Source organism: Sitophilus oryzae, unplaced genomic scaffold (assembly GCF_002938485.1).
Source record: "Sitophilus oryzae breed Bouriz unplaced genomic scaffold, Soryzae_2.0 scaffold_41_pilon_pilon, whole genome shotgun sequence".
Lineage (NCBI taxonomy): Eukaryota > Metazoa > Arthropoda > Insecta > Coleoptera > Curculionidae > Sitophilus > Sitophilus oryzae.
Genome location: NW_022146996.1, coordinates 2,330,339 through 2,357,136, shown reverse-complemented (window position 1 = coordinate 2,357,136; position 26,798 = coordinate 2,330,339). Strand labels below are relative to the sequence as shown.

General features: G+C 31.4%; 3 protein-coding genes across 3 annotated transcripts; 1 reads left to right on the top strand and 2 right to left on the bottom strand.

Moving 5' to 3' along the window:
• Positions 1–462: 462 nt before the first annotated feature.
• On the bottom strand, positions 463–1,316 carry LOC115885709 (BLOC-1-related complex subunit 8 homolog). The gene is made up of 3 exons (XM_030904695.1): positions 1,024–1,316; positions 793–970; positions 463–736 (listed from the first exon to the last, which is right to left on the bottom strand). The coding sequence occupies exons 1-3, from the start codon at positions 1,067–1,069 to the stop codon at positions 463–465; spliced, it is 498 nt and encodes a 165-aa protein (XP_030760555.1). The 5' UTR covers positions 1,070–1,316.
• A 432-nt stretch (positions 1,317–1,748) lies between these two features.
• On the top strand, positions 1,749–7,047 carry LOC115885726 (ragulator complex protein LAMTOR2 homolog). Its single transcript, XM_030904716.1, has 3 exons — positions 1,749–2,045; positions 3,265–3,374; positions 6,694–7,047. The coding sequence occupies exons 1-3, from the start codon at positions 1,978–1,980 to the stop codon at positions 6,891–6,893; spliced, it is 378 nt and encodes a 125-aa protein (XP_030760576.1). The 5' UTR covers positions 1,749–1,977; the 3' UTR covers positions 6,894–7,047.
• A 5,162-nt stretch (positions 7,048–12,209) lies between these two features.
• On the bottom strand, positions 12,210–15,902 carry LOC115885725 (BTB/POZ domain-containing protein KCTD5). Its single transcript, XM_030904714.1, has 3 exons — positions 15,649–15,902; positions 14,943–15,200; positions 12,210–13,340 (listed from the first exon to the last, which is right to left on the bottom strand). Exons 1-3 carry the CDS (start codon positions 15,841–15,843, stop codon positions 13,143–13,145), a joined length of 651 nt encoding a protein of 216 aa, XP_030760574.1. The 5' UTR covers positions 15,844–15,902; the 3' UTR covers positions 12,210–13,142.
• Between the last annotated feature and the right edge of the window lie 10,896 nt (positions 15,903–26,798).

Sequence of the window (26,798 nt, the reverse complement as noted above, 5' to 3'; positions counted from 1 at the left end):
TCCTCTTTCAGTTCAAATGTATTTTGTATTTTTACTTTTCATAAATAAAACCAAAAAATTATTTATTCACATATATTTATTTGAAATATGGAACAACGTGACTAAATAAATATAAAAATATAGAGGATTGTATTGTTTCAATACCAATTAGTTAATTATATGTACTTTTATTTATTACTAACTTTTGGATTCAAAAATCTAGAAATGAATTTGAATATTTTAGATAAAATTATTTCCAGGTGTACTTTCTTTTAAAATATTTTTCACTTTCTGGCACTTCCAATTTACCCCGAGGTAAGTTGCCAATTTCCTTATTTTAAATAGAATCTATATATTTTTAAGTTTTTGTAGTCTACATAGAAGTTCTAAATTAGGCATTTTTGCCTACCCTGCTTTGATTAGCACTGCACAATCCTGGTAAAAACGCCTCTATGTAATAATACATATATTAAACAAACTAAGTTACAATGCATTAAGAATTTGTGACGAGTGTGTGGCTTTACTCATCATACTTTCAACTTTGTTAGCTGTTTCTCTAACAACATCTGATAGTTCTGGTAATTCAGGTAAGTCCAAAGTAATATGAGCTGAAAGCCTTTTATATACTGAACTTGAGTCTGACTTCTTCCTTCTAGATTCTTCATACTTTAATTGTTGCTTTAGGAATATCGCATTCTTTAAACCTTCACGTATATTATCAAAAGTTTCATTTGCACTGCTGGTAGATTTTAGAGCTCTTAAAAATAAATATTTATTTGCAAAATTGTTAATTATGAAATACTGGCTAATTACCCTACTGCATATTCCATATCATAACATCTTCCTTGTAATTCAACGTGCAATTTATTGACGTCCGTTCGTCTATCTACCATAGGATGTAATGCTTTCCTCACATGTTCTTGTAGTCTATAAAATGCTAAAGAGGGTTCATTAGCTACTATATGCATGTTTTCCGATATTCTCTCAGTAGCTAAAAATATCTAGCTAGTAATGTTTGTCAAGTTAGTTATAATTTAGACTTACCCTTACGTACTCTTACTTCTAAATCCGAATCAGAATTAAAAGACATAGCCTTTTAGAATTAAATCAAATTCGTCGTATTCCTAATTACATTGCTTCACAAAGAAATTTTTAAATAAACTGTTACTTATACCTACTTGCTTATACCCTCGTTTATATATTTATATCGTTTATATCTAGCTGACATAGATTTTCATAATAAAAACAAAGTTTGTGTTTTCTTTTAAAGGTAAATAAACACATATAATAAACAACACAGACAAATAAAAGAAAGGAAGAAGAAAGTACCTATTTTGGGCATAGCTAAATTTTATTTTGACAGAGAACTTCCATAGATAATAGGTTAATTAATGTTCTTTTTTGTACAAGAGTGTAGTATATCATGGATGGGTAAACGTCATTGTTTCACACTTCACACAGAGAATAGGTACATTAGTTTAACAAGATTATATCAAGGGATATAATATGCATAAGATACGATAATAAAAACCTATAAAATAAAAATAGTAGTAATTGCAAAGATTCTTCTATCTTTTCGAATTTGTTCTAGAACAAATCTGAAGTTGTCTCTGAAACTGAAATCTGTCAATTCTAAACTGTGAAGTTAGACAATAGTTAGACAAAAACAATGCTGTCCTTGTCTAGGCGGCCATACTTGTCGTGAGGAGAATGACACTAATGACTGTTTCCAATTTTCCTATTTCACTGTCACCCCCCTGCCTCGATCAGCTGATGTACATGTCAATTTTTATTTTTAAAAAATATGTTTATTGTCAAAACTATTTTCATAAATGTTCCATAACAATAAAATATTGTCTTTTTTTTATTAATATTATAGATATTTGATTATATATTTTATCAACAGTTGTTGACATTCTTTTTCTCATAACACTAAAACCCGTGATTTATCATAAAATTAAAAATTGTAAATAAACTGTGCGGCTAGATTAAAAAAAAATGTTGAAACCTAAAGTTCTCACCCAAGTTTTAAGTCAAGCTAATACAGGTGGAGTTGAAAATACTTTGTAAGTTTAATACTAAATAAGTAGGTATATTATTATGTTCCTTGTGTATTTTCAAGAACAAAACTTTCTTAAAGAGTTTACATATTAAATTATTCAATATATTAAATAGTAGTATGCCTATTCAATATATTAAATAGACACAATAAAATACAAAGATGAGAGATCTAAAATCTATTTTATATTATAAATATTTATAAAGATTTTATATTGTTTTTTAATGTAGACATCTACGTTCCTTATATCATAGTAGAAAGATCCAAGTTCCTTATACTGTGATGTAGATTTACCAGAGTAGATTAAACACAGTATGAGTATGGTATATACTGTAAAGAGAAATGTTGTACTTATAAGAAAAAATATATGTATATTCACATTTCATTTAGTTCCAATAAGTATTATATTTTCTGGAAAAGAATTAAACAAAGGGTTTTGATACAGTTATGTACTGTTAAGTTCCTATAAAACACATCAAAATAATTGCAGAATGCTAATATCAAATTACAACTTTGTATAAAAACTTGGAAGGAAAAATTTCGTTTTTTAATGAAGGGAGGGTATATCAGTATATCTTCCAATTGTAAATGTGCCAGTTTACAGTTAAGTAGTTTCTATTAAGTTTTTTAGTACTCTAAAGGGATAGCTATATCTCAGAATACCTACTAAAAGTTAAAAAAAACTTATATCTATTGCTTTATATACTTAATAGTAATATAATACATCAATACTTATAATACAACAACAGCATTGTCCACCATTATTCAAATTCAGTATATCACTCATTATGTTTGTTTTTTAATCTTTAGATAGAGCAGGTGTCATGAAATAAAATTACCTAAATTTTCACGTTGCAAACGTTTAATGGCAATTGCTGGGTTTTTATTTCCCTGGTTCAATTTCTAGACCCTTACGGGTATTTATAATGTAGTAAAAGCTTGGTGATACAATCTGAGAATAAAAGGCACTGCATGCTTTATTTTAATTTGAAATGTCTGCATCACATTTAGATTTCACATCTCCCAAGTTTTATACCATGTGTTCAAGTTGATTTTAATAGGTGTTAAAATTCCAATTAAATATTTGTGTAAATAGGTATTTATACAAATATATTATTTGTTAATATAAATTTAAAATAAGACTGGATATTCTTCTATACACTATTATTTATTTTCTAGAAGGGAATTGAAAATTCCATTCTTTATTCTATTGTTCCGTTTTGTAGACTTGTAAACCAGGAAGGTTTGCTTTTAGCCTATAGTGGATATGGTGATAAAGATGCAAGAGTAACGGCAGCAATAGCAAGCAATATTTGGAGTAAATATGAAAAAAATGGTGAGCCCTTCAAAAATTAAATATCTAGTGGAAATAATTTGGTTTATACAAGGTGTTTCAAAAAACATGTGCCATATCTCATGGGGAGATTCCTCACTTAAAATTAAGATTTATTTTTCATATTAAAATAGGTCCTATTCTGCTTTATTTCGTAACTAAAGGGTGTTAAAGTCTTAATATTTTTTCGATTTATTATAATTATCCAAGTACTTTTAGCGTTTTCAATTAAATTTTGAGGGTAAAAGTTACTATATATGCGACATATTTTAAGGCTATAAAAGTGTCGATGGGACGTGCATATGGGTTATCACCGAAATATTTTTCTAAAAAAAGCATGTACGACACTGACTTTTTTCTTTTGTTAACGAAATAGTGTAAGCAGTTTAATAGTCTCTTGATATTTTGTCGGCCTCCTTGATAATATATATGATGAGATAAATGCAATATTTTTAAATTTCCTTGATCCAAGTCTAATAGCAACCTTTAAATAAATTTAATATCATTAACTTGCGAAAGTTTTAAATAAGTACTCATTGATTCCTCATCAAAAAAAGTTCCTATATACATGGGTTTGGAAATGCATCATTTTAGAGTTACAGGATGTTATACCATTATTTTTTTATTTGAAATTGCTGTGGGTTGGACTAATAATAATAATATTTAATAATAATAAATTAGGTAAAATATATAATTTATTAATTTTATTTTTTTTAAATTTTATTAATTGTGAGTAATAAAATTGCGTTTATTAAGCCGCGTCCAAGCTACTCGAACAAAACGTTCGCGAACATATATGTATAATTCACACTATATACTCGTAGCAGCAGGTCGTAAACGACGGCACAGCCCATCGCATCGGTCCCGAGGACTGAAGTGCGGGGAAGAATGCGACAACCAGTTTGCTCTATAGATCTAGGATGCGTTTAGGTAGTCTCTGTTTTTTCGAGTGCCCGGATTTCGAGTGCAAGCATTTTATTAAATAAATTAACCGGTAAACAGTTTAAGAACTTTTGTCGTTGAAGAATTAATATTTAGCAGGCGGAGGGTTACAGGGGTCTTTTGGTAGATTATTCGTTATAGTGTATTTTTAAGACCTGTATTCATTTTCAGCCGATTCTACCAGGTGTTTCTCAAAAGGGGCTCACTTTTTTACTTTTTTATTTTTTCAAATAATACAACGAAATTTAGTTTGTTAATATATGACATAAATCGGGATTGATTGACGTATTCAATGACCTTCGGTCGCTTCCTGTTTCACCGGAAATGACTACAACTTTGTATTTTTAGATTGTATCCTAAGTATTTTTTTTACTTTATTTGTGATAGAAAATGACATTCTGAATAGAATGACATACCATACGCAATTTTAGACAATTCCAATTAAATAAAAATAGCATTTTAAATTTCAATCTAGAGTGCCAAGACTGAGTTAAAACTATTAATTTGTAATCAAAGAACTTTGGAAACATATATTTGATTGTGTAATTTTTTTTCGTATCCTTTTTTGGCCGCTTAAAAGATGCCCAAATCGTATTTTTAATGATAACTCAAATTTTTCAAATGATACGAGGCTGGCTCAGCATATTTGGAAAAAGCATTTTTTTACGAATAATTTGGTACCACATACTTGGTATTTGGAGTAAAACTCTCGTTACGTTTATTTATGGCCATTTTTAAATTGAAAATGTCAAAAGTTGACATATAATATATCATTCTATTTAGAATGTCATTTTCTATCATATACAGTAAAAAAATACCGAGGGTACCATTTAAATCAAAAGTTGTCATTTCCGGTGAAATACGTAGTGACCGAAAATAAATGAAAACGTCGATCAATCCTGATTTATGTCCTATACTAACATACCAAATCTCGTTTTTTATCTAAAAAATTAAAAAAGTTATAGAAGTGTCGTACTTTTCAGAAACACCCGGTATATTTATTTCTAAAAATGTAATGGTAAAATTTCATTTCCGGTGTCAAACTTCCTATTAAGTAGTAATTTTTAATTTCAGAATCCCATAATAATTCCGGTTTTTAATAAAAATAATCATAAAGGTCTTTATTAACAAAAATGAAATTATATGGACGAAGTCTAGCTACATAGCTATTCACACTCAACCCTCAATAAAATTAAAATTATAAAATCTTTTCTTTGTATAAATAAATTAGTTGTAAATGTTTTTCACGATCCCAGTCAATAACTGCGTCTCCCATTGTCGAATACTCGGTAAAAAATAAAAATCACAGATGGACGCCCGAAATTAAATGAGACCCTTCCAAGTGTCCGGTACAATGTCCGCCGAAATGCACGCCGTTCGCTCCTTTTGATTTACCGACACTCGTCGGAAAAAGAACGCGCGCGCTCTAGCATAGGCAGACGCACGCTCTGGCGTACAAACTAGCCGTTCGGCGCTCCGCGCTCCTTAATGGGCCTAGGCTAGCTGTACTTGTTGGCTTTATTATTTATAAATCTACCTATCTCACAATTTTCACTTAGTATCTGTTTAATTATATATGTTCGCGAACATATTGTTCGAGTAGCTTGGACGCGGCTTCAGGCTCATCAAGAAGGCCGAATTCGACAAAATATCAAGAGATAATTTTTAATGGGTATTAAACGGCCTACACAATTTTGATATCAAAAGAAAAAGTCAGTGGCGCACATGTTTTTTTTAAATATTCCATTTTATGGTTTTGCACAAACTGCAAAACCAAGACCGACCAGTGCAAGACTTCCGAAAGGTCAAGCATGCAAGAATCATGCGGATTTGCATTTTTTCACGTTTATATGATATAAGAAATTACGCATTTCTTCAAAATTATTGTTTTGATTTATTACAAATATTCCCGACTATTGCATAAAATTTTAAAGAAATGCTGGTTCAATATATCGAAAAACAACAATTTTCGTCAAATATTCTAATAATTTCTTCCTTTAAATTTTATTTGCATTAAATTACTAAAACTACTATTTATTTAAAGATTTTCTATGTAGAAAATACCTCTAGTAAAAATCTATTAAAAACATGCAAGACTGGCAAGAGTCTTGAGACTACTACTGTTACATATTTAAATATAACAGGTTAAAATAGCCAGGTTACTGTTATTTATTGATTTTATTATTACTTTTAATAATTTTTCTTAAGTGAAATTATTTTTCAAAAATGTAAATATGTATTAAAAATATAATAAAATCTCATTATCGACCATGAATCTCTCTGTATTGAATCAACTTGATTATGTTGGTGAAGTTTCTATAAACCTTTCCGAACTTCATATTCTCTTGGTAGCATTTCATATATGAATTGTTAATTCTAGGTGAAAATGCTCTACGAGAAGACCAACCCGAAATTATACTAATGGAATTTCAAGAGGGACGAATAGCTATCACACAAGTATCCAATGTTTTATTATGCCTATATGCTAAAAATACAGTCGGATTTGGAATGCTGAAGCAAAAGGCTCAGGCTTTGGCCACTTACCTTGAAGGTCCTTTGAAGCAAGTGGCAACATCCTAGTCTAGATATTAGTAAACATTAATGAACTCTTTATGTCTGTTTGTGTGTATAAATTTATATATCCATATTAATATTAATTATATCTTTCATAATTTTTAAAATCAAAGCTTAGCTAAACAATAAAACTTATAGTTTAAATAAATGGTTCTAATTATATTGCTTTTAATTTTTAATTAGGTAGACAGTTTCAAAAAAATCGACAATTTTTTTTCTTAAATATATCGAAAATGTTGTTGAAAATGACGAAAAAAAATACTGTGAAAGTAGGGGTCGTCATTTTTTTGACAACTTCTTGATCTTGTCTTGATTTCAAGACAAGATTAAGACAAGAAATGATATTTGGTTTTTAAGACAAGACAAGAAATTACTTCTCAAGATCAAGATTTCTTGACAAGAAATCAAGAAAATCTTGAAATTTCTTGAAAATATAAAATAAAAAAGAAATAGTCATTTACTTAGGTATTTGTAAATATTGTAATTTGGTATATTATATCAATATCCATTAATTGATGGATACAAAAATTATTAAGCAAAAAATATTTGTACGAAGCGGCACTTTTTCGGATGCCCAATGTCCAAAGTTGACATAAGTACGTCCAAAATCGAATGTCCAAAGTTGGCATACTGTGGGCCAAATTAAATTGAAACCTTTTTTAATGCCTAATAATTTTTTAATTTTTAAATATTTTTTTTATAATTTTTTCGATATGTTATGGCCTACGATATTAGAATAGAAGAAAACTTTGCAAAGCGGGTCTACTTCAGTACCATACAGACTTTTTGAATTAACGTAAAATTTTTAAAATAAAAAAATAATACATTTTAATGTACGCCACTGAAGTAGAGTAGCTTTTATTTATTGTTAATCTAAGGCTTTTATCATTGTTGTTTTGACTGTTTTTATCTGTAGTAGTATTATCACCGTCACTACTGTCAAAATCACTAATTAAACTTCTACGTCCAGGTGTCTGAGGTGGTAGGTATTCTGAACTAGATTCAATTACGAACGGCTCAGATTTGCTGCTCAACGAACCATCGCAATCACTCATTTTAATAATAGATAATAATAATAATTAACAAAATTATGTAAATCTGATGATTTTGGCTACTGTAGTATAATGAGCCCAAAGTTTTTGAATTTTTTGAAAATTAGATACCTGACCCTCGATTTTACGCATAAAGCATAAACATCACATTAACCAATCTCACCGCGACTTTTAAACAGGGGGTTCCCCTTTAATAAACGAATTTTAAACGGGGGTTCCCCTTTTGTCAAGATATCAAGAAATTTCAAGATCTCTTGAATCAAGACAAGAAATCAACTCTCAAGAAATGGTCAAGACAAGATTTTATTTTAATTCTTGAAAATATTTCAAGACAAGACAAGAAATTGCTTGCCAAGACAAGATTTCTTGTCTTGCCGATCCCTATGTGAAAGTTTCAGCTCTTATTATAAAATCCATACATTTATACGAACTTTTTTACTAATTTTTATCTGCAGAATATGCTGCCAAAGTTTCCGGACTACAGTTCGGACCACTCTGTATACCATCAAAGGAAAACATTTCATTTGAACTGCTCCCAGCAACTACATTTGTTGTGCCAAATCTTTAAACTTCTAAATATAGTTTATGCCAATCAATTAAAGTAGGCGTTTCCCAGTGTAAATTACTTTTCACAAATTTTACGTTTCTCTATTAATTTAAGTTTTTATTCTATTATAGGTATAGAAATTAGTTTAATAAAGAAGCCGATACATATTACTATTATCTTTATTTGATAGCTTTTAAAAAAACTTGCTTATAATGAACTTATTAAATCTATCCTTAAAGTGTGTTTACAAAATGTATTTTATTATAAATAAAGCTAACACATAAATAGTTATTTCTCACAGGTAAAAAAATGATTTTTCTTAAACATACTACTGTGCTGTGTTTGTACAGATAGAATGAGTAAAGTCATCAGCATATGAGTAAAATTTCCGAAATAACAACTGAGTGGGGATCTACATCTAACAGTAATTATATGGTGACAGGAGATAAATGGTTAATATTAATCTTAAAATCCGTAATGTTAACAGTACAAAACGAGCACTAACTTTTGTTCGATCTTAACTGTTAAAAAATAATTGTCATAGATATAACAAACTATTACATAGCTGTTTATAAGTCTTTAGTACACGATTGGTGATTACAGTTAAAATAGATCAGTAATAGTTGCGGTTCTCTTTCAACGACAAATTCTGTAATTTCTGATATTTTTTTAATAACATATCATTATTCATAGAAAATGATAAACATTATCTTCATGTTATTTAATATTTTTTCTCATATAACCTCTTAAATAATGACTTTAAACAGCGAGATAAAATAAAATCATATAAAAATGTTCGTTGTAATGCAACATCATAAAACAAAAAAAATATAAACAAAAACTGCCAACAGTTTTGACTATGTTTCTTACTAACAAATAGTCCTACTAATAGTCCGCCCGGCGCCTTATTCACGCTATTCGACACGGAGAATAATTGTAGTATAGCCAAATGATTAGATTTCTAGAAATTGTGGGTGATAAAATAATTTAAAAATCATTGTCAAGGTGTGTGTGGCGCCATCTGTCGGAGAAGCGAGTAACTAAAACAGCATTGCTGGTTGTCTACATTGTCAGGAAATCTCAAATACGTTTAAATAAAATATACGACGGCCTCCCCATAAGAGCAATGAGAGGATTTACGTCCCAGTATTGAAGGAGGACAGAAAATCGAGTCGAATGGTTTCAAGACATAGGTTCATCCTTATTTAGTCAAACCTCCTACAAACCAAGGATAGACTTATGTAGGAAATGCATTGAAATTCTATAGCCATCCTTCAATATCGGGACAGAAATTTAAGCGGTACCCTCCGTATACTTTATTTTAAACGTATTTGGGAAATCTGAAGACATTTTGAGGAGGCGCCATCTCTTAATCAAGTCGACAAGTACGCGAATCAAGCAATAGAATTTACTGGTAGATGGCAGAAAAGTATCGAAGATTACAGAAGGTTCGAGAAACAGTCAGTAGGGGTATATAAAGGCCCGCGCTTGGGCGGTTGGACAGTTTGAAGTTTGAATATACCGCGTTTGGAAATTGTGGACGGAATTTTATAAATAGTTAGTTGTGTGTTTAATTAATATAAATTAAAAATAAATAGTAAATTTAGAAGAAAAATAAATTCATCAAAAAAAAATTAAATTTATAAAAAATAAATTAAAAAGTAAATAGTAAATTTAGAAGAAAAATAAATTCGTTAAATATTTTATCGTGAGTTTAAATAATTAGTGGACCCACGGAATCCGTAACAATATTCAAAAAGTACAGTGTCCCAAATAAATAAAAAATCATAGAAACTAAAAATGTAATAATCTACAAGATGTTTTATTTAAAAAATACAACTTTGCCTTTTTTTTATTTCGGACAGTGTACATTTTGAAAGTCATTTTGAAAAATGTAGCTCTAGTAGTCCTTCAAAGACCCCATCACTCATAATTTCTAAAAACACTAATAATAAATAATTAAAAAACATAAATAATTTCTAAAAACACTAATTCACTAAATCACCACAATACACCAAAACACTTTTACTTTTACACTGGACGCGCGTTTCGCTAACCATGTTAGCATCATCAGCAGATGATTAGAAACTTTAGTTTATAATCATATAGTTAGTTATAAACTTTAGTTTATAATCATCTGCTGATACTACTACTACTTATCATATAATCATCTGCTGATGATGCTAACATGGTTAGCGAAACGCGCGTCCAGTGTAAAAGTAAAAGTGTTTTGGTGTATTGTGGTGATTTAGTGTTTTTATTTTGCTGTGTAACACCAAAGGTTCCAACCCTCAACTGTAATCTACAATACTCCATGTCAAATAGTGTGAACAACCCCTGTTTAATATAAATTTATAATACAGGGTTGTCCGAACTGTATTCCGGAAACTTCGGCAGCATATTCTGCAGATAAAAATAAGTAAAAAAGTTCTTATAAATGTTGTAGAAGTTTCATTTATATTTTGATTTTTTTCATATAATTTCTGAAGTAACGTCAATATTTAGATGAGAATTGCCGTCTGGGAGTTTTTTGACATGAGAAATTTGATTTTGATATCAATATGACTCCTACTTGTAGGGGGCGCCACCTACATATGTTTAAACTGTTTTGAAGAGTAATCATTTTTCGTCCGTACCGGTATAACACTACTGGGTGAAAAAAGCATTTCGGTGATTTTTCCCGTAAAAAATATCTCTCGGTAAAAATCGCTACAAGCAACCGTTCTGAAGATATTTAGAATGGAAATAGTCAATACATGTCATTATTGACAAAAAATAAACATGTCGAGTGGAAAGTTATTTGAATGAAATTATATAAATTTGAGAACTTTTTTTTAAGTAATCATAATTTTTTCTTCGAAAAAATGATGATAAAACAGTTTCTGTTAAACTTTTGGCACAAAAACATTTCAAATTTATGATTTCAATCTAATAACTATTTGGTCAACATGTTTAATTATTTATATCAATGACGACAGATATTGATAATTCAGTAGTTTTATACAGGTACGAGAAGTCATTAATCTTCAAACCAGACAAAAAATATGTAGCCTTCTACAATTAGGAGTCATATTGTCAAAATTTATCATGTCAAAAAACTCCCAGACACTAATTTTCATCCAAATATTTATGGTATTTCAGAAATTATTTGGAAAAAATGGAAATAAAAATGAAACTTCTACACCCTGTATCGCCGAAACTAAGCATTTTAGGACATACATTATTTATACAAACTTTTTTAATTATTTTTAACTGCAGAATATGCTGCCGAAATTTCCGGAATAGAGTTCGGACCAACCTGTATATTATGAGCTGGAATAACTAATACTGTAAAATAATAATAGACTGTAAATAGTAAAACTACTAAAATCATTACACTGAATTTTTATGCAACTTCAGTGTTCTGCACACGAGTAAATATTACCGTATGGCCGAAAAAAAGGCGTCCAGTTGGCTTGAAAATGAACATCAATGACATTTACCATATAATTTTTCATAGAAAATGATAGCGACCTTTATTTCATAGCCATAGCTGACGCCGGTTTTTGTCGGAAAAAGAAGAATAGTTATTTTATAAAATTATATGACTAATGTCTTCAACTATAATATCCAAGCCAAGTGACGCCGAGGGGGGGGGGGGGGTTATAATATTTCATATTTAATTTTTTTCGTTGGAAATAAGTGCCTTATTGGTCGTTTTATTTCAATTTTATTTTATTTTGCTGTTTGAACCTATCTTGAGAGTATGTAGTTAGTTCAAATTTTCTTTGTGTGAAAAAATAAATTAAAATACTAAGATAGTTGACTCTTTATTTTGATAATTTTTTGTCTTAACTACTTATTACCTGTGACCACATAATTCTATAATCTATATTATTATAATTCATTGACACAATATTCATAATATTAATATAATAACCTAAAATCGGTATATACAAAGGATATTTTATTTTGAGTCTCTAATATATACCTACACATAAAACAGACTCATAATTGATTCCACGAAATAAGTAACTTAAAGTTATCTGAAGGGTAAAAATTATATATGATATTGTGACTGCTTTATGCTTTACAAAGTAATTTTATAAACATTTAATTATAGGTTCAAAAATCTGAATAGAAAATAAAATTATTATAAGTATTTCTGAAAAATTAATTGAAATGCATTTTATTATCAGATTAAAAACCCTGTATTTTGTTAGTGTTCAGAGCACATTTAATAAGTATGATGTTAAAACATTATTCCTTTTATAGTGATAAAATAATCCTTTATATTTATTTAATTTCACTAACAAAACGAAGAAAAATGAGTAGGTGTGAGTATGTTTAGTTAATAGACAACAAAAAACAATAGAAATATCAAATTATAAATAGTACTGAATACTGAGTATTGGAATATTATTATTTAATACTCACACTTAGAGAATATAAAATATGATGCTTTGCTGAAGTTTTAACAAATAGTATGAATAAGTTATACTTCAGATAATTTGATTATTTTAGCAATAGACAACTTATGATTTAGCATATTTTCATTATTGAAAATTAGAAAATTAAATTTATTAAATCACAGTTGAGAAGACCAGTAATTAATTGAAATATATCTTATTCAATTTAGAATTGACAAAAAAAAGAATAATAGTTATCACATAGAATCTACATTCTAGAGCCCTTTTGTTGTAAAACTTTTGCTCTATCCTCTCGCTCACCTCTAATTTCTGTACTTTCTGGAATACCAAGTTCTCGGCTAACAACACATAAAAATTCTGCATGTTCATCTTGACCATAATTGTACTGTGATCCTATATTTACAAGTTGTTCAAACTTCCAACCGTCTGACATAGTAGACACCATCTGAAAATTTTTAGACTAATGTGATCCTCATCCACCTAATACCCCAACCTAATTTAATGATAATATAATATTTTTGAAAAAGACTTTTGAAAAAGAAATTTTTACCTACGATTTTTGAAATTTTAAAAAAGCGGCAAGTGACAACGTCACTATTTTTAAGTAAAAAGACGGCAAGTGTAACTATTTAAGTTAAAAGGCTACAAATTCGAGGTGTACCAATGATATCTCGGAAAGCCGTATAATAGATACGAAGATGATTAAATTAGGGTAAAGTTGCTCCTCGGGATGTTTACCAAGATGCCATCAAGGATTGCTGAGTTTTTTTTTAAAAAAAAAAGGATTTTTTTGAAAATCAATTTTATTTGTTCCCCTCTATATTTTTTTAGAAAATCAAAAAGTAACGAGGGGAACACATAAAATCAAAAACTAATTACATATTCTCATAGCCACTTTATTAGGGCTATCTGATAGTATTTTTAGATTTTCAAATTAGCTGATAATTTGTGAGATACAGAGGCCAATTTAATTTTTTTAAATACGGACCTGCATTTTTTATTTCGGGTTTTGAAAGAACTCGGTCTCCTGAGTACAATGATATGCCACATTTAAAATAGTTTTTTTTTGTTTTGGGTATCTTAACAATAACAAAACTATTTAATTATTATTTAAAATAATTTCAAGTCCGACTCTGTTTTTTTAATTGATTTAATCTGATTATATTCAACAATTTAATCTTCATCTCGTAAACCTAAGACTACTGCAAGATCTGGTCAAATTGCTAAAAGAAGGCAACATAACACAGTAAGTTACGGAAATATTAAAGGAGTCATTTGAGACTCAACCTTCAACTTCATATGAAGAACCTTATTTGCAATCTTGAACTAACAAAGAAAACCAAGTATCTAGTCATAGAGCCATGATGGCTAAATTAACCAAAACTATAGAGATTAGTCTTACTGTGAAAACCCCCACCAGAATTAATAATCCTGAGTAAGTGTAACTTTGTATATTTAAAGCAGTTTTAATGAAAAAAAAAAGGTCTTTTTAGGTCAAATGGACTTGATCAGTTTAAAGATAACATTAAAATGTTAGAGAAGCAAAATGAAGAGCTACGGGAACAAGTTAGGGTAATGAAGGATACTCTCCAAAAATATGAAAATGCGTGTTGGGGGATGTCAATAAAACTGTTCCGTTGTAAATTGATTATATGTGACATTAATGATGTAAATAAATTATATTATTAGAGTAATTATATGAGTATCCACTTTCATTTTACATTATTACTCAAAACTGTTCTCTTATAAATTTCTGAAAATTCAATGTTGAAATTATTTTCCGGTTTTCTGAAAACCTGTAAGAGATCGCCAGGAAAAAAGTGCAGATTCATAATCTATGACCTCAAAATAGGGCGTGTACCAATTTTGGTGAAAATCAGACAATTTCCAGTTTTTCAATAATTACCATAATTTTATTTAGAATATAAATAGTAACAGTTATTGTCACTATATTGTCATAATTAAAAAGTTTGTTGAAGATATAATTCTTTGTATTTGATTGACCAGCCCAATCTTAACAATACCACTACTAATACTGAATTAATACCTGAGTAAGTTCATCTTCATGGCATTGCAAAACTCTATATACATGTTTTTTCCCATTCTTACTAAATATATTATCTCTCTGACCTATTTTTTCTTTCACTAAATTTATTAATTCTGCTATATTATAAAATTCAGCTTCTTCTAAAACTCCTTCTTCAGCAAGACCTTTATTTATTACTAATTTACCATGTCTCAAATAATTCAAAATTGGCGAAAAATAATTTGGATCCCTGTCAATTAAGTAGGCACCCGTGTCATCCTAAAAAAATATCAAAGTTAAAATTTATTGCTAATCATTAAACTACATTTTGTTGGCTTAGAATTACATGGTTGTATGTAATATTCAATAATAATGTTACATACAACAGAACTATGTAATATGATTATAAGCCAACGATTTATCATTAAAGTTAAAATTATTTTATTAAGTTACATATTAAAAACAAGTATAAAGATCTAAGTGTTATAATCAAAGTATGTTAAATCTTATATATCTATGAAAAATACTTATCGAATTACATCAATACTATTTTTTTATAAGTACCAATAATTATCAATAAAACTAGGTATAAAAACAATGTTAGGGTGTTCATTAGAATCTATACCCAAACTTTAAACACAAATTAGCTTTAATAACTAAATAATCAAACAAAAAAATTACTAATATCAGATATTCATATAAAATATCTTTGTTTTAAGAGACTCACTTTATCGGATTCTAAATCACTATCCTCTTGAACTAATCTATATAAAAAAGAATTTGGATCTCTCGCCAATGTGGTTTTTGTAGTTAAAAAATATGTTCCGCCTACATTTAATTTTATCCATTGCTTATTTCCATGTTTTAAAAATGATTGTTTATTATCAGGTGAATTTGTTAAATCCTCCGCCATGTCTTCCATCCTGTTTTGGTTTACTAAATGATATGAAGTTAGCTACTGATGTGGTCAAGTGTCAAAAATTACATTTATCAGCAAATAATTAATCTCTGGATATAGGGATGGGTCGTAATTTGGTCGAATAAAGGGTTCGGAAAACTACATGTTACTTTTAAAAACTACATAAACTACATTACATGTAGTTAATGTAGTTTATGTAGAGGGTGTAGTTTATGTAACTTATGTATGTAACTTTCAAATATCAAAGGTTTGAGGTGAGATTATGATAAGTTGAAGCTTTAGAAAACACAATGTATTTAAAAAAACAGAAGAAATATGGCTTTAAATATAATATTCACACATCATATTATTTAAACCCCTCATACAAAGCAAAATTATTCATAATATTAATACATAGTTTATTAACGTAGTTTTCATGTAGTTAATGAACGGGAAAAGACGTAGTTTTTGAAGAAAAACTACACGTAGTTAATCAGGTAAATTACGTCTTAATTAACTACTTCCGAACCCTGGTCGTATACAATGAGGTTATATACAGGGAGACGCTATGAGCAGGGTTCGGAAAACTACATGTTACTTTTAAAAACTACATAAACTACATTACATGTAGTTAAGTGTAGAGGGTGTAGTTTATGTAACCTATGTATGTAACTTTCAAATGTCAGAGGTTTGAGGTGAGGTTATAATAAGTTGAAGCATTAAAAACACATAATGTATTTAAGAAAACAGAAGAAATATGGCTTTAAAAAGCTGGGAAAAGACGTAGTTTTTGAGGAAAAACTACACGTAGTTAATAAGGTAAATTACGTCTTAGTCAACTACTTCCGAACCCTGGCTATGAGCATTTAAAGCAGGGTTCGGAAAACTACATGTTACTTTTAAAAACTACATAAACTACATTACATGTAGTTATGTAATTTATGTAGAGGGTGTAGTTTATGTAACCTATGTATGTAACTTTCAAATATCAAAGGTTTGAGGTGAGGTCAAAGGTGAGGTTATAATAAGTTGAAGCTTTAAAAACACATAATGTATTTAAGAAAACAGAAGAAATATGGCTTTAAATATAATATTTACATCATATTATCTCTATTACACCTCATACAAAGGAAAATTATTCATAATATCAATACATAGTTTATTAATGTAGTTTTTATGTAGTTAATGAACGGGAAAAGACGTAGTTTTTGAAGAACCCTGGTTACGACATCCGTGCTCCGTCATTTCTTTAGATACATTTCTTTTTATCCCTAGCCTATAAAAAAACTCAGTTTATAACCAGATTTGAACGGCGCCAAATCTGTCCGAGCATTATGACCATAAAATATTATGACATGATTATGACCGCTGAAAATCCGGTTAACGGAAAAGGTCTATTAATGCCTGTATTTTTTTTAATTGTAAAGTAATATATTACATTTAAATGGCATATGTTATCGACGCCTATGATCCTTATGATAGGCAGTCATTTTCACGCCGTGACTGCACCCCGTGTCCGCTGATGTTTGCGAGTAGCGGAGTAGTAGGCTTTGGAAACAGTTGAATGTCGGAGATTGTTGATTTCGGCCCAGAGAAGACATTAGCTTTGTTCGGGTTCTTATCATTACCGATTCTGAACCGTCCTAGAACTCTGCAGCGCATGCGCAAATGAAATAATTTATCCATATTTCCTTCTGCGCATGCGTATCACAGTTCTAGGACGGTTCAGAATCGGTAATAAGAAAAACCCGAACAAAGCTATTGTTTGTCAAGTTAGTTAGAATTACATTTTAAATATCAATTTCTGTTAAATAATATCCCGATTACATCAGAAGTGGCGATGAGTTTAATCCAGCGTTCTTAGGCCGTACAGGCGTATTTCTGACTTACTGACGACTATTGACTTGACTTTGACCTTTGAGACTATCGTTTCGTAAAGGCGTCGCGTCGCGTCGATTTCGAGGATCTATTCGGTCTCAGATACGGGTACCCGTCGGCGTCGGATTTCGGATACCGTCGTCGGATCGGCGAAGCGCGAAAAGAAAACCGGAGGGATCATTCTGCTGGCTCTAATGCTCGAAGATATTAGCGGAAAAAATGGAGTGCTGGAAAGAAGCGTCATATCACCCCTGAAAGTTATAGACTCCGGAAGATAACAGGAAAAGGTAGTGAGCCAAAACATTATCTGAACAAATCTCTTCTAAAAGGTATTTTAAAAATGGCTAGAAAAAAAAATCGAGATAAATTCTAAGGTAATTACGAGATAAATTCTAAGGTAGTATTTTTATACAGTAAAAATTGTTGCCATGGAGACAGATTTGATCTGATTTGAGTTTAAAATAATTGTTCGGATTTTTCGATTTCGATTTCGGTGATATGAATCGCCTCGTGGTTCAAGAGGTCTCGAAGAGAGGGCGCTACCGTAGTCGGTTGATAAGGGTCGATTTCGCTTGAAGCACAAACAGACAGTTTTTCACGTAAAAAGTAAAAATTAAAGTTAAAATTAAAAGTTAAATAAATATCTATCTATTGTCCTCCTGAGAAATAAAATTTCTAGAGTTATGTGTTATTTATATTTAGTATATTAGTTATGTTGAATATGTGTTATTTTATTCTCATTAAACTTCTTGATCAAGCCCGGCAAGCCGAAAGGGAACGGTGGTTTTCAAACATGATTTTTATTTTTTGTGTGTTGAAATATTTTGTTGCGCTTTTTAATTAAAAATATTAAACAAAAGTCGAACAGTAATTTAATAACTTCATTGTTTATTATGTAATAAAAAATATATCAGGTGTATACAGGTATATTCAAGGCATTTTATGTGGAAAGGTAAAAAAAAGTCTTCAAAAGTTTTTCAGTTTTTCAGAGGTACCTCTATAGATTGTTTCATAAATGTATAATTTATATTTTTCATATATACATTTTTTTAATTATACCCCATTTTACTTATTACTTATTTTATTACTTTAAGTTTAGTTATAGATGTTATTAATATTTCAGCTATATTTTTAATTTTTCTTGCATTTTACTGAAACTTTCAACTTTAGGTAGTCTAGTATTGCTATATCAGTAATATTTATACTAGGTATTACATGAAACATGAGACATGAATGTACTTGGTAATTATCTTTGGTGAATACAAGAGAGAAATAGTAGATATGTAAAATTTAAGTTGAACATTTACGAAATCAAACGTTTATTAAGGCATAATATTAATTTATTATAGACACCTCATAATCCTTCTAGTATACACGCAGTTTCGATCTAATATTTGAAAATTCATTTTAAGATGCTGTTTTTAACGTAGTCTTTAAGAAAGTTATTTTGCTTTGTACCTATTTATGTAGTTGAATAAATACATGGTGGTAGAAAAGTTAAATAGGTTTCGAACTTCAGGTTTTGCAAATTCACTTGAGAATTATATCAAAAATTCACATAATTTATAAGTATTACATTAGTTTTTCAATTATTATAATATAATTTTAACCACCTCATTATATTTCAGAGTTTTTCAGTTTAATTCAGTATTTCACTAGTATTTCAAGAAATTTATTCTTCGTATACGCCATATTTAATAGCAAATAACCCTTCGAGTAGTGTTGTAATATATTGACACATTGTGAATGTTAAAAAAGTTGTGTAAAATTTTGCAGAAGATGAGAACGAAGCGCTTATTAAAGTACACAGGGCTACTTTTTAATAAAAGTGTAATTTCTTTTAGAAATACATGTACATGTCCAGATGGGTAAAATTCTAGGCGCGAGAGTACTATTATATAGTAGATTTCACAACACGCTGTAGATATTTTGCAAACAAACTACTAAAGCACGACATAAAATAAATATTCTCGGAAATAAAATATTGTTTCGGTAAAAACATGTTTAAATAGTTGTTAACAAAAATGTCTAATGGTTAATATACAACTAGCAAATCCGATTATCTTAATCTTATATAAAATGCATACACTTTTCATATTATGCGTAAACAAAAATAAATAAAGCGGTACTATATTATTTTAATTTAAAATACATAAACTAAGCTACCTAGGTATGTACTTAAATCTTTATGCGACGTTAATATATGAGTTTTACAACCCCGAATAAAGTAATCATTTAGGGATACCCTTTCACCTAAAAAAACGAATACTTTCAATATGAACTAGCCATTCACTACCTGAATACTGTTTGACATCCACGTGGAATTATGCCTCTCCACGTGGGTGGAGAGGCATAATCTCTAGCATGTTTAACGACTTGCATGACGATATCTAGGTTGAAAATGTTTCAAACATTCAGTTTGGATTGTGTGGAATCTAAGCACTAGGAGCAAAATGAGCGTATCTGGACAAGTTGCGTTTATCCCTCCGGGCGTAAATGATCGACGTTAGCAAGTTTCGGCGTAAATTAGTAGCGAATTATACGAAATATCAAGCGGAAAAAAAAAGAAAAATTGGCGAACTATATTCAGCGTTAGATCTACTAAGGATCTGCTAAGGATCACTTCGACATGGCTAATAGGATCCAATCAATCTCCAAGGTAGACAGGTTCATTTGAATTTCTAAGCAACTGACGATTGGTTGATATGAAATTAGAAACATCCTAGGATGGCATGCACGGTCAAAGAACAAGTACTGTGGAATAGCTAGGTTTGGCAAGCTATGAATTTGGTTATGGTAGATTCGAACGTGTATTAGGATAGGAAAAAGGAGTAGGGTTAGTTCTACCCGGTACTCTCTTTTTCAAGGTAAACGTTAGTATGATAGCTGGAAAAGGCGCGTGGTGGTTACTAAGGTATGAGGGTATGAGTTTACCACCTGGGCGCTTTGTGAGTAGAGCGGACAAGACTTGCGAATAGGGATGAGTCCCGGTATTCGGTCTGGTTAGTTCGACCCGGATTGCTCTCTTTTCCAGTGGCTGGAATAGGCGTGGGCCCATAGTTATTATTATTTTAAATTTTGAGACACTTCTCAACATGAGAAGGTAGCTAACGGTTTTTGCATTTAACAGGGAAGAAATTCAACTTAACCTATCAAATGCTTAAAAATTTTCTCACAATGTGGCACGTCTGGAGAATAGCTGCATTCTGAATTGTTACAATAAGTCCTTTAGGTAGAGCCAACCGTTCTAGATTTCCCGCAAAGCACCTTGATACGATTCCAGTTGAAGATATAACGATGGGGATAATTCGTACTTCTTTTAACTTCCAGGCATGTTTGATTTCCACAGACAAATTTTGATATTTTGCTATTTTTTTTCCTTTCTGTTTTTGTAAGTTGGCACTCAGCGGGCAGGCAATATCAACAAGAATGGCATTTTTGTTTGCTTTATCGATGATGACGATGTCTGGGCGATTGTAGTCAACTGTTCTGTCAGTTATTATTGGCCTGTCCAGTATAAAACAGTGTTGTCCGATTCCAGCACTGCAGCAGGCAGATACTTATAGTATGGTGGAGGGTTATCTATTAGCCGGTATTGAATTGCCAGTTGCCTATGGATAATTTTTGCAATCTGGTTATGCCTTCCCAAGTATGCAGAGTTTGATAATCCTGAGCATCCCCCAATTACATGCTCTATTGTTTCACCGAAGCTATGACATACCCTACAAACATCCACAATCTCTGTATTTTTGAGAATATATCTTTCATAGTTCCTGGTACGGATCACCCCATCTTGAACAGATATGATGAATCCTTCGGTCTCTGCATGAAGATTTCCCTTAGTTAACCACAGCAGCGATGATGCTTTGTCAACAGTTGGATCGTTTAAGGCCGTAGGATATTTTCCATGTAGCACTTTATTTTGCCATTCTAGGTGCATTTCTTCTTTTCGTCTGTGGTCGTCTATAATGTCTTCGGGACAGTGAAGGTTAAGTGGGGTAAAGTTTGTGTCACATTTAGCGATTTTTCTCAATAATGGGTGGTTAGAACAATGGAAGTACTCTCGCATCTTTTTCTCCTGTGATCTACATAGTTCAGTTATATTAGTTAGTCCCCTACCTCCCTCTTTTCGAGGTAAATACAACCTCTGAGTGGCACTTTTGGGATGATGTATTCTGAATTTTGTGAATGTGGTTCTGGTTAAGATATCAAGGTTTCTCAGGTCAGTGTCTGAGTATTTTAGTATACCGAAAGAGTAGGTCAAAATAGGAACAGCGTAGGTATTTATTGCAGTAATAAGGTTTTTTGCATTTAATTTGGTATTAAGTAACTTAGTAAGCCTGCTCTTGTATTTGATTTTGAATTCCTTTTTTAAACGAGTATGGTCGATTCTCTTGTTTTGTTGTATCCCTAGATAATGGTAGCTTTCATCTGATGTCAGTTGGTGGAATAGTACTTCTTCATTTGGTAGTTCAGCAATCTTACCCTTTCGTATATGTATCTCAGCGCATTTATCCATTCCAAAATCCATCCTGATGTCATCGCTAAATATTTGAACAGTTTTAAGTAAGTATTTCAAGTTGTTGTTGGATTCAGAGTATAACTTTATATCGTCCATAAATAATAGGTGGCTGATGTTGATGCTATCCTTTAAGTCAGGTCTATATCCTGATTTACATTGGTTCAACAGATGTGACAGTGGGTTTAGCGCTAAGCAGAACCATAGTGGGCTGAGTGAATCACCCTGAAATATACCCTTTCTGATGTTTATAGTTGTCATATAGCGGTTATTTAAGAGTATTTGCGATTTCCATTTCTTCATGATGTGACTAAGGAATGTAATTATATTTGGGTTGATTTTATATAATTCAAGGACTTTCAAAAGCCAATCGTGAGGAACAGAATCAAAGGCTTTTCTGTAGTCTATGTAACCCATGCTGAGATTTCGACATTTTGTTTCGGCTTGCTTCATAATAATGGCGTCAATTGTGAGTTGCTCCTTACATCCAAGGCTATTTTTTATGCATCCCTTTTGCTCGACAGCGATCAAGTTGTTCAATTGGCAATGCTCGTAGATTTTCTTATGAACTATTGCTGTGAGTAGTTTATAAAATACTGACAGGCATGTAATTGGTCTGTAGTTTTTTGGATCCTTCATGTCACCTTTTTTTGGTAACAAGTAGGTGATACCTTGCGCAAGGAATTCTGGGAATTCATCTGGATCTCGAAGAACATTGGTAAAAAACTTGGCCAAGAGAGAATGGATACAGGTAAGATGTTTTAGCCAGAAATTATGTATTTTATCTAGTCCTGTTGCCTTCCAGTTCGAAGTTTTTACGATGCATGACTTAATGTCATTTTCCTCAATTTGGATATCCACCATTTCCTGATAGTCATTGGTACTTTCTTCCACCTGATCAATCCATGGTGCTTGCTGGTTGAAATGAGTTGGGTTAGACCATATATCCTGCCAGTATTTTTCAAATCTCTGTTGGTCAACATGCTCCTCGCTTGAGATTCTGTTAGTGGTATCAAAGTTTCGATAAAAAGCCCTCTGGTTTGCTTGGAAATTTCTATTCTGTTGTTTCCGCTTTGATGCTTCATTATAACGACGCAACCTTGCTCCCTTGACCTGAAGTTTTTGTCTTAATTCGTCTTGATATGTTATTAGTTTTTCTCGAAACTCTGGATCCTGCTTATTCAGTTTTGCTGTACGGATAATGACTTCAATTTTAATTTTGACTTTTTTACTATTGTTATTGTTAAGGTACTCTCGTATTATATTATTTCGTGTTCTTAGAGTGTTAATATCACTTTCAAGGCGTCTTTGCCAGGATGGTTTTACTTTAGTTGGTTTTGGTGGAATTGAAGTTCTTTCAAGTATTTTTTGGCCATTGAGCTCAATGACAGTAACAGCTGTCGCATATATAGCGGTGTGAATATCCGTGAGATTTTCAAATCTATGCAAATTACTTTGTAGAGAAAAGTTTGCATTTGTTATGTACCTGGAAGTGAGGTTATTGAATTTTAGTTTAGGTATTGAAGGCCTGTTTGATGGATCAGAACCTCGGAATAGCTCAAAGTTGCTTAGGAGTTTTTGGGTGACCTCTTCTTCTTCATCAGTTGGGTTGTTTTGACTGGGCAAGCTTTGTCGCGTTGTGTCTGTTTCAGTTACGTCTAAATTTTGATATTCGGCGACCTCGTTCATTAAATTTAACTCGTTTCCCACATCTCTACGTAATTGATCTATATCGGTCTGTGTAAGGTAGTTATTTCTGATTATTGTTCTTTTTCTGTCCACTAGATTTTGTTCTGTAACGTTAATATCGGGATATCTGTAATTTAACTGTAATTGTTTTTTTAAATATCTGTAATTCTGTAACGTTAATATCTTTGATATATGCACATACCATTTTAGGTTTCCAGTAACTGTAATCCCTAGATCTTCCTGTTGTTCTACATGTCTTAGACTTAATTCATTTAGGGTGTAGGTTTTGTGCGTACAATTCATTCCAATGCTAAGAACAGTACATTTGTCCTCATTCAGTTTCATTCTCCATTGTTTGGCCCAGGATTCCACCAACTTTAGATCATGCTGAAGATTGACGTAGCTCGTTTCGGGATTTGCATATAACTTTGTATCATCCGCAAAAAATATGATATTCGTTTTTATGCCTCTTGCCAGATCGCTGATATACAGGAGGAACAACAGTGGGCCCAACACAGAGCCCTGAGGAACACCGCTGGTCACTTTGTGTTTAGTTGAAAGAGATCCGTTTATTCTGACTTGGAAGTAGCGTCGGGTTAGGAAGTTTGATATAAGTTTGAATAAATTCCCTCTTATGCCGTAGTGGTTTAGTTTATAAAGAAGCATCTTGTGGGGTACTTTATCAAATGCCTTTTCAAAGTCAAGATAGATGACGTCTGTTTGTTGGTTTCTATCAAAGGCTGCTGTCCAATCGCTAAGACAAGATGTCATGTTCGTTATTGTGGATCGACCAGGAAGAAATCCATGCTGTGTGCTGGGTAAGACATCTTTTTCCATTAGGTGTGGAGTAAGTGTGCGGATGATTACCTTTTCCATGAATTTACAGATGCAGCTAGTTAGACTAATGGGTCGGTAATTACCAGCTAACTGTCTGTCTCCCTTTTTGTGAAGCGGTGTAACGAAAGAAAGAGACCAAGTATCTGGAAATTTGCCAGATATTAGTAAATCATTAAATAGACATGCTAAAAGTTGTGCGAGGGCATGACAACATTTCTGAAGAAAAACAGTCGGTACACTATCTGGACCCGGGCTGCTGTCAGTTTTTAATGATTTTATGGCTTCGCTAACGTTGAGCTCTGTAAATTCTATGTTAGTAATCTCTTGCAGAAGCCCAGAACTCTGTGAAAGCGTTGGAATGTAAGAGTCATTGGTTGTCGTAAAGACTGATGCAAACTGGTGTGCAAATTCCTCAGCAATGTCACAGTCGTCCATGATAGGTAATCCATTGTTGGGGTTTTTAAGAGTGAAACTGGATACTTTTGTAGACAGAGTCCTATTAATATATTTAACAAATTGTTTTGGTGAGCTGGAAGAGGCGATAGATTTTTCGGAGTTTTGTCTAGCACTTGCGATTATGTTTTTGTAGAGTGTTGTTTTCCGTCCTGTATGCAGTATAGTTTTCGGGTGTTGGCGATTTAATATATTTATCCCATCATTTTCGTTTGTTAGTAATTTTTTTAAAAATATTCTGATTTATCCATGGTTTTTTAGAATTGATTATTTTAGTTGTAAATGGGACAAATTTTGTAATAGCTTCGTCAATAATTTTGGTGATTTTTTTCATATCTGTTTTCTTCCAAATGTGAAGGGTCAAAATTCAAGTTTTCTGCAAGAAATACATTTATTTGTTCATAGTTGGCTTTCCAAAAGTTTTGTTTTCGTATTTTATTGGTAGATCTAGTTGGATATTCGAGTTGAGTTTTTCCAGTAATAACCAAATGGTCACTGCGGCCCAATGGTGAATCATTTTCTATGTTGTAAATCAGTTTCTTATTATTTACTAGAAACAAATCCAGAAGCGCATTCTGATCACCCCTGAAACGTGTGGAAAAATCTATTATTTGATAAATATTCGTTTCATTAAAGCTGTCCAAAAACAGTTGATTTAGTTTCTCAGTTCTATATAGTGTTTTATTGTTCCAGTTGATTTCAGCATAATTGAAGTCTCCAGTGATGTAGACTGGTACGTCCTCTGCACACACCTCAGCTAATACATTTATCATATTCCTGTCTGATTCTTCGTTCGAGTGTGGTGGCCTATATATACATGCCACAATAAACCTTAAACCAGCAATTTTGATGTTCAGCCATACTGATTCAATAGGACTTATGGTTCTATATTTTTTGGATACACTAGAGTATATTTTCTGTCCATTCACTTGTTCCTTTACAAAAACACACACTCCACCGCCTCTTTGTTGATTGCGGTCTTCCCTAAAAATATTATAACCATTGATATCTATCAGACTGTTTCTAATGTCAGCATTCAACCAGGTTTCAGTTATTAATATGCATAGAGGATCGTGTTTTTTAATTGAGATAAAGAATTCGTCGACCTTATTTACTATGGAACATACATTGCTATACCAGAACGACGCCTCTAGAATTTGTTTATTTAGTTTTTTGGAGTTATACTCTGATTAACTTTTACAAGCTTTGGTGTCGGATCGAAACCTTGATATCTAATTTTATAATTGTTTCTTTCTTCCTTGGTATGTTGTTCCAATTCCTGCAGGAGTTTTTTGAGATGGTTTCTTTGCATTGGTGTTTGGTCTCTCTTTATATATATTCCATCATTGTTCTGAAGTTTGCTTTTTTGCTTCAAAATCGCCAAAACCGTCTCCTTGTCTTCAAACTGGACTTTTATTGGTCTTTTTTTTATTGTGATCAATTTTTCCCAAACGATACATTTTAATGTTTTCTTTCGAAATATTTAGCTTAATGGGCTTAAGTATTTCAACTACTGCTTCCGCGTCTGGATTCTGATTTTCAGTATCGGTCCCAGGTTCAGAAATACCAAATATAACAAGATTGTTTAGACGCTTTTCTCTCT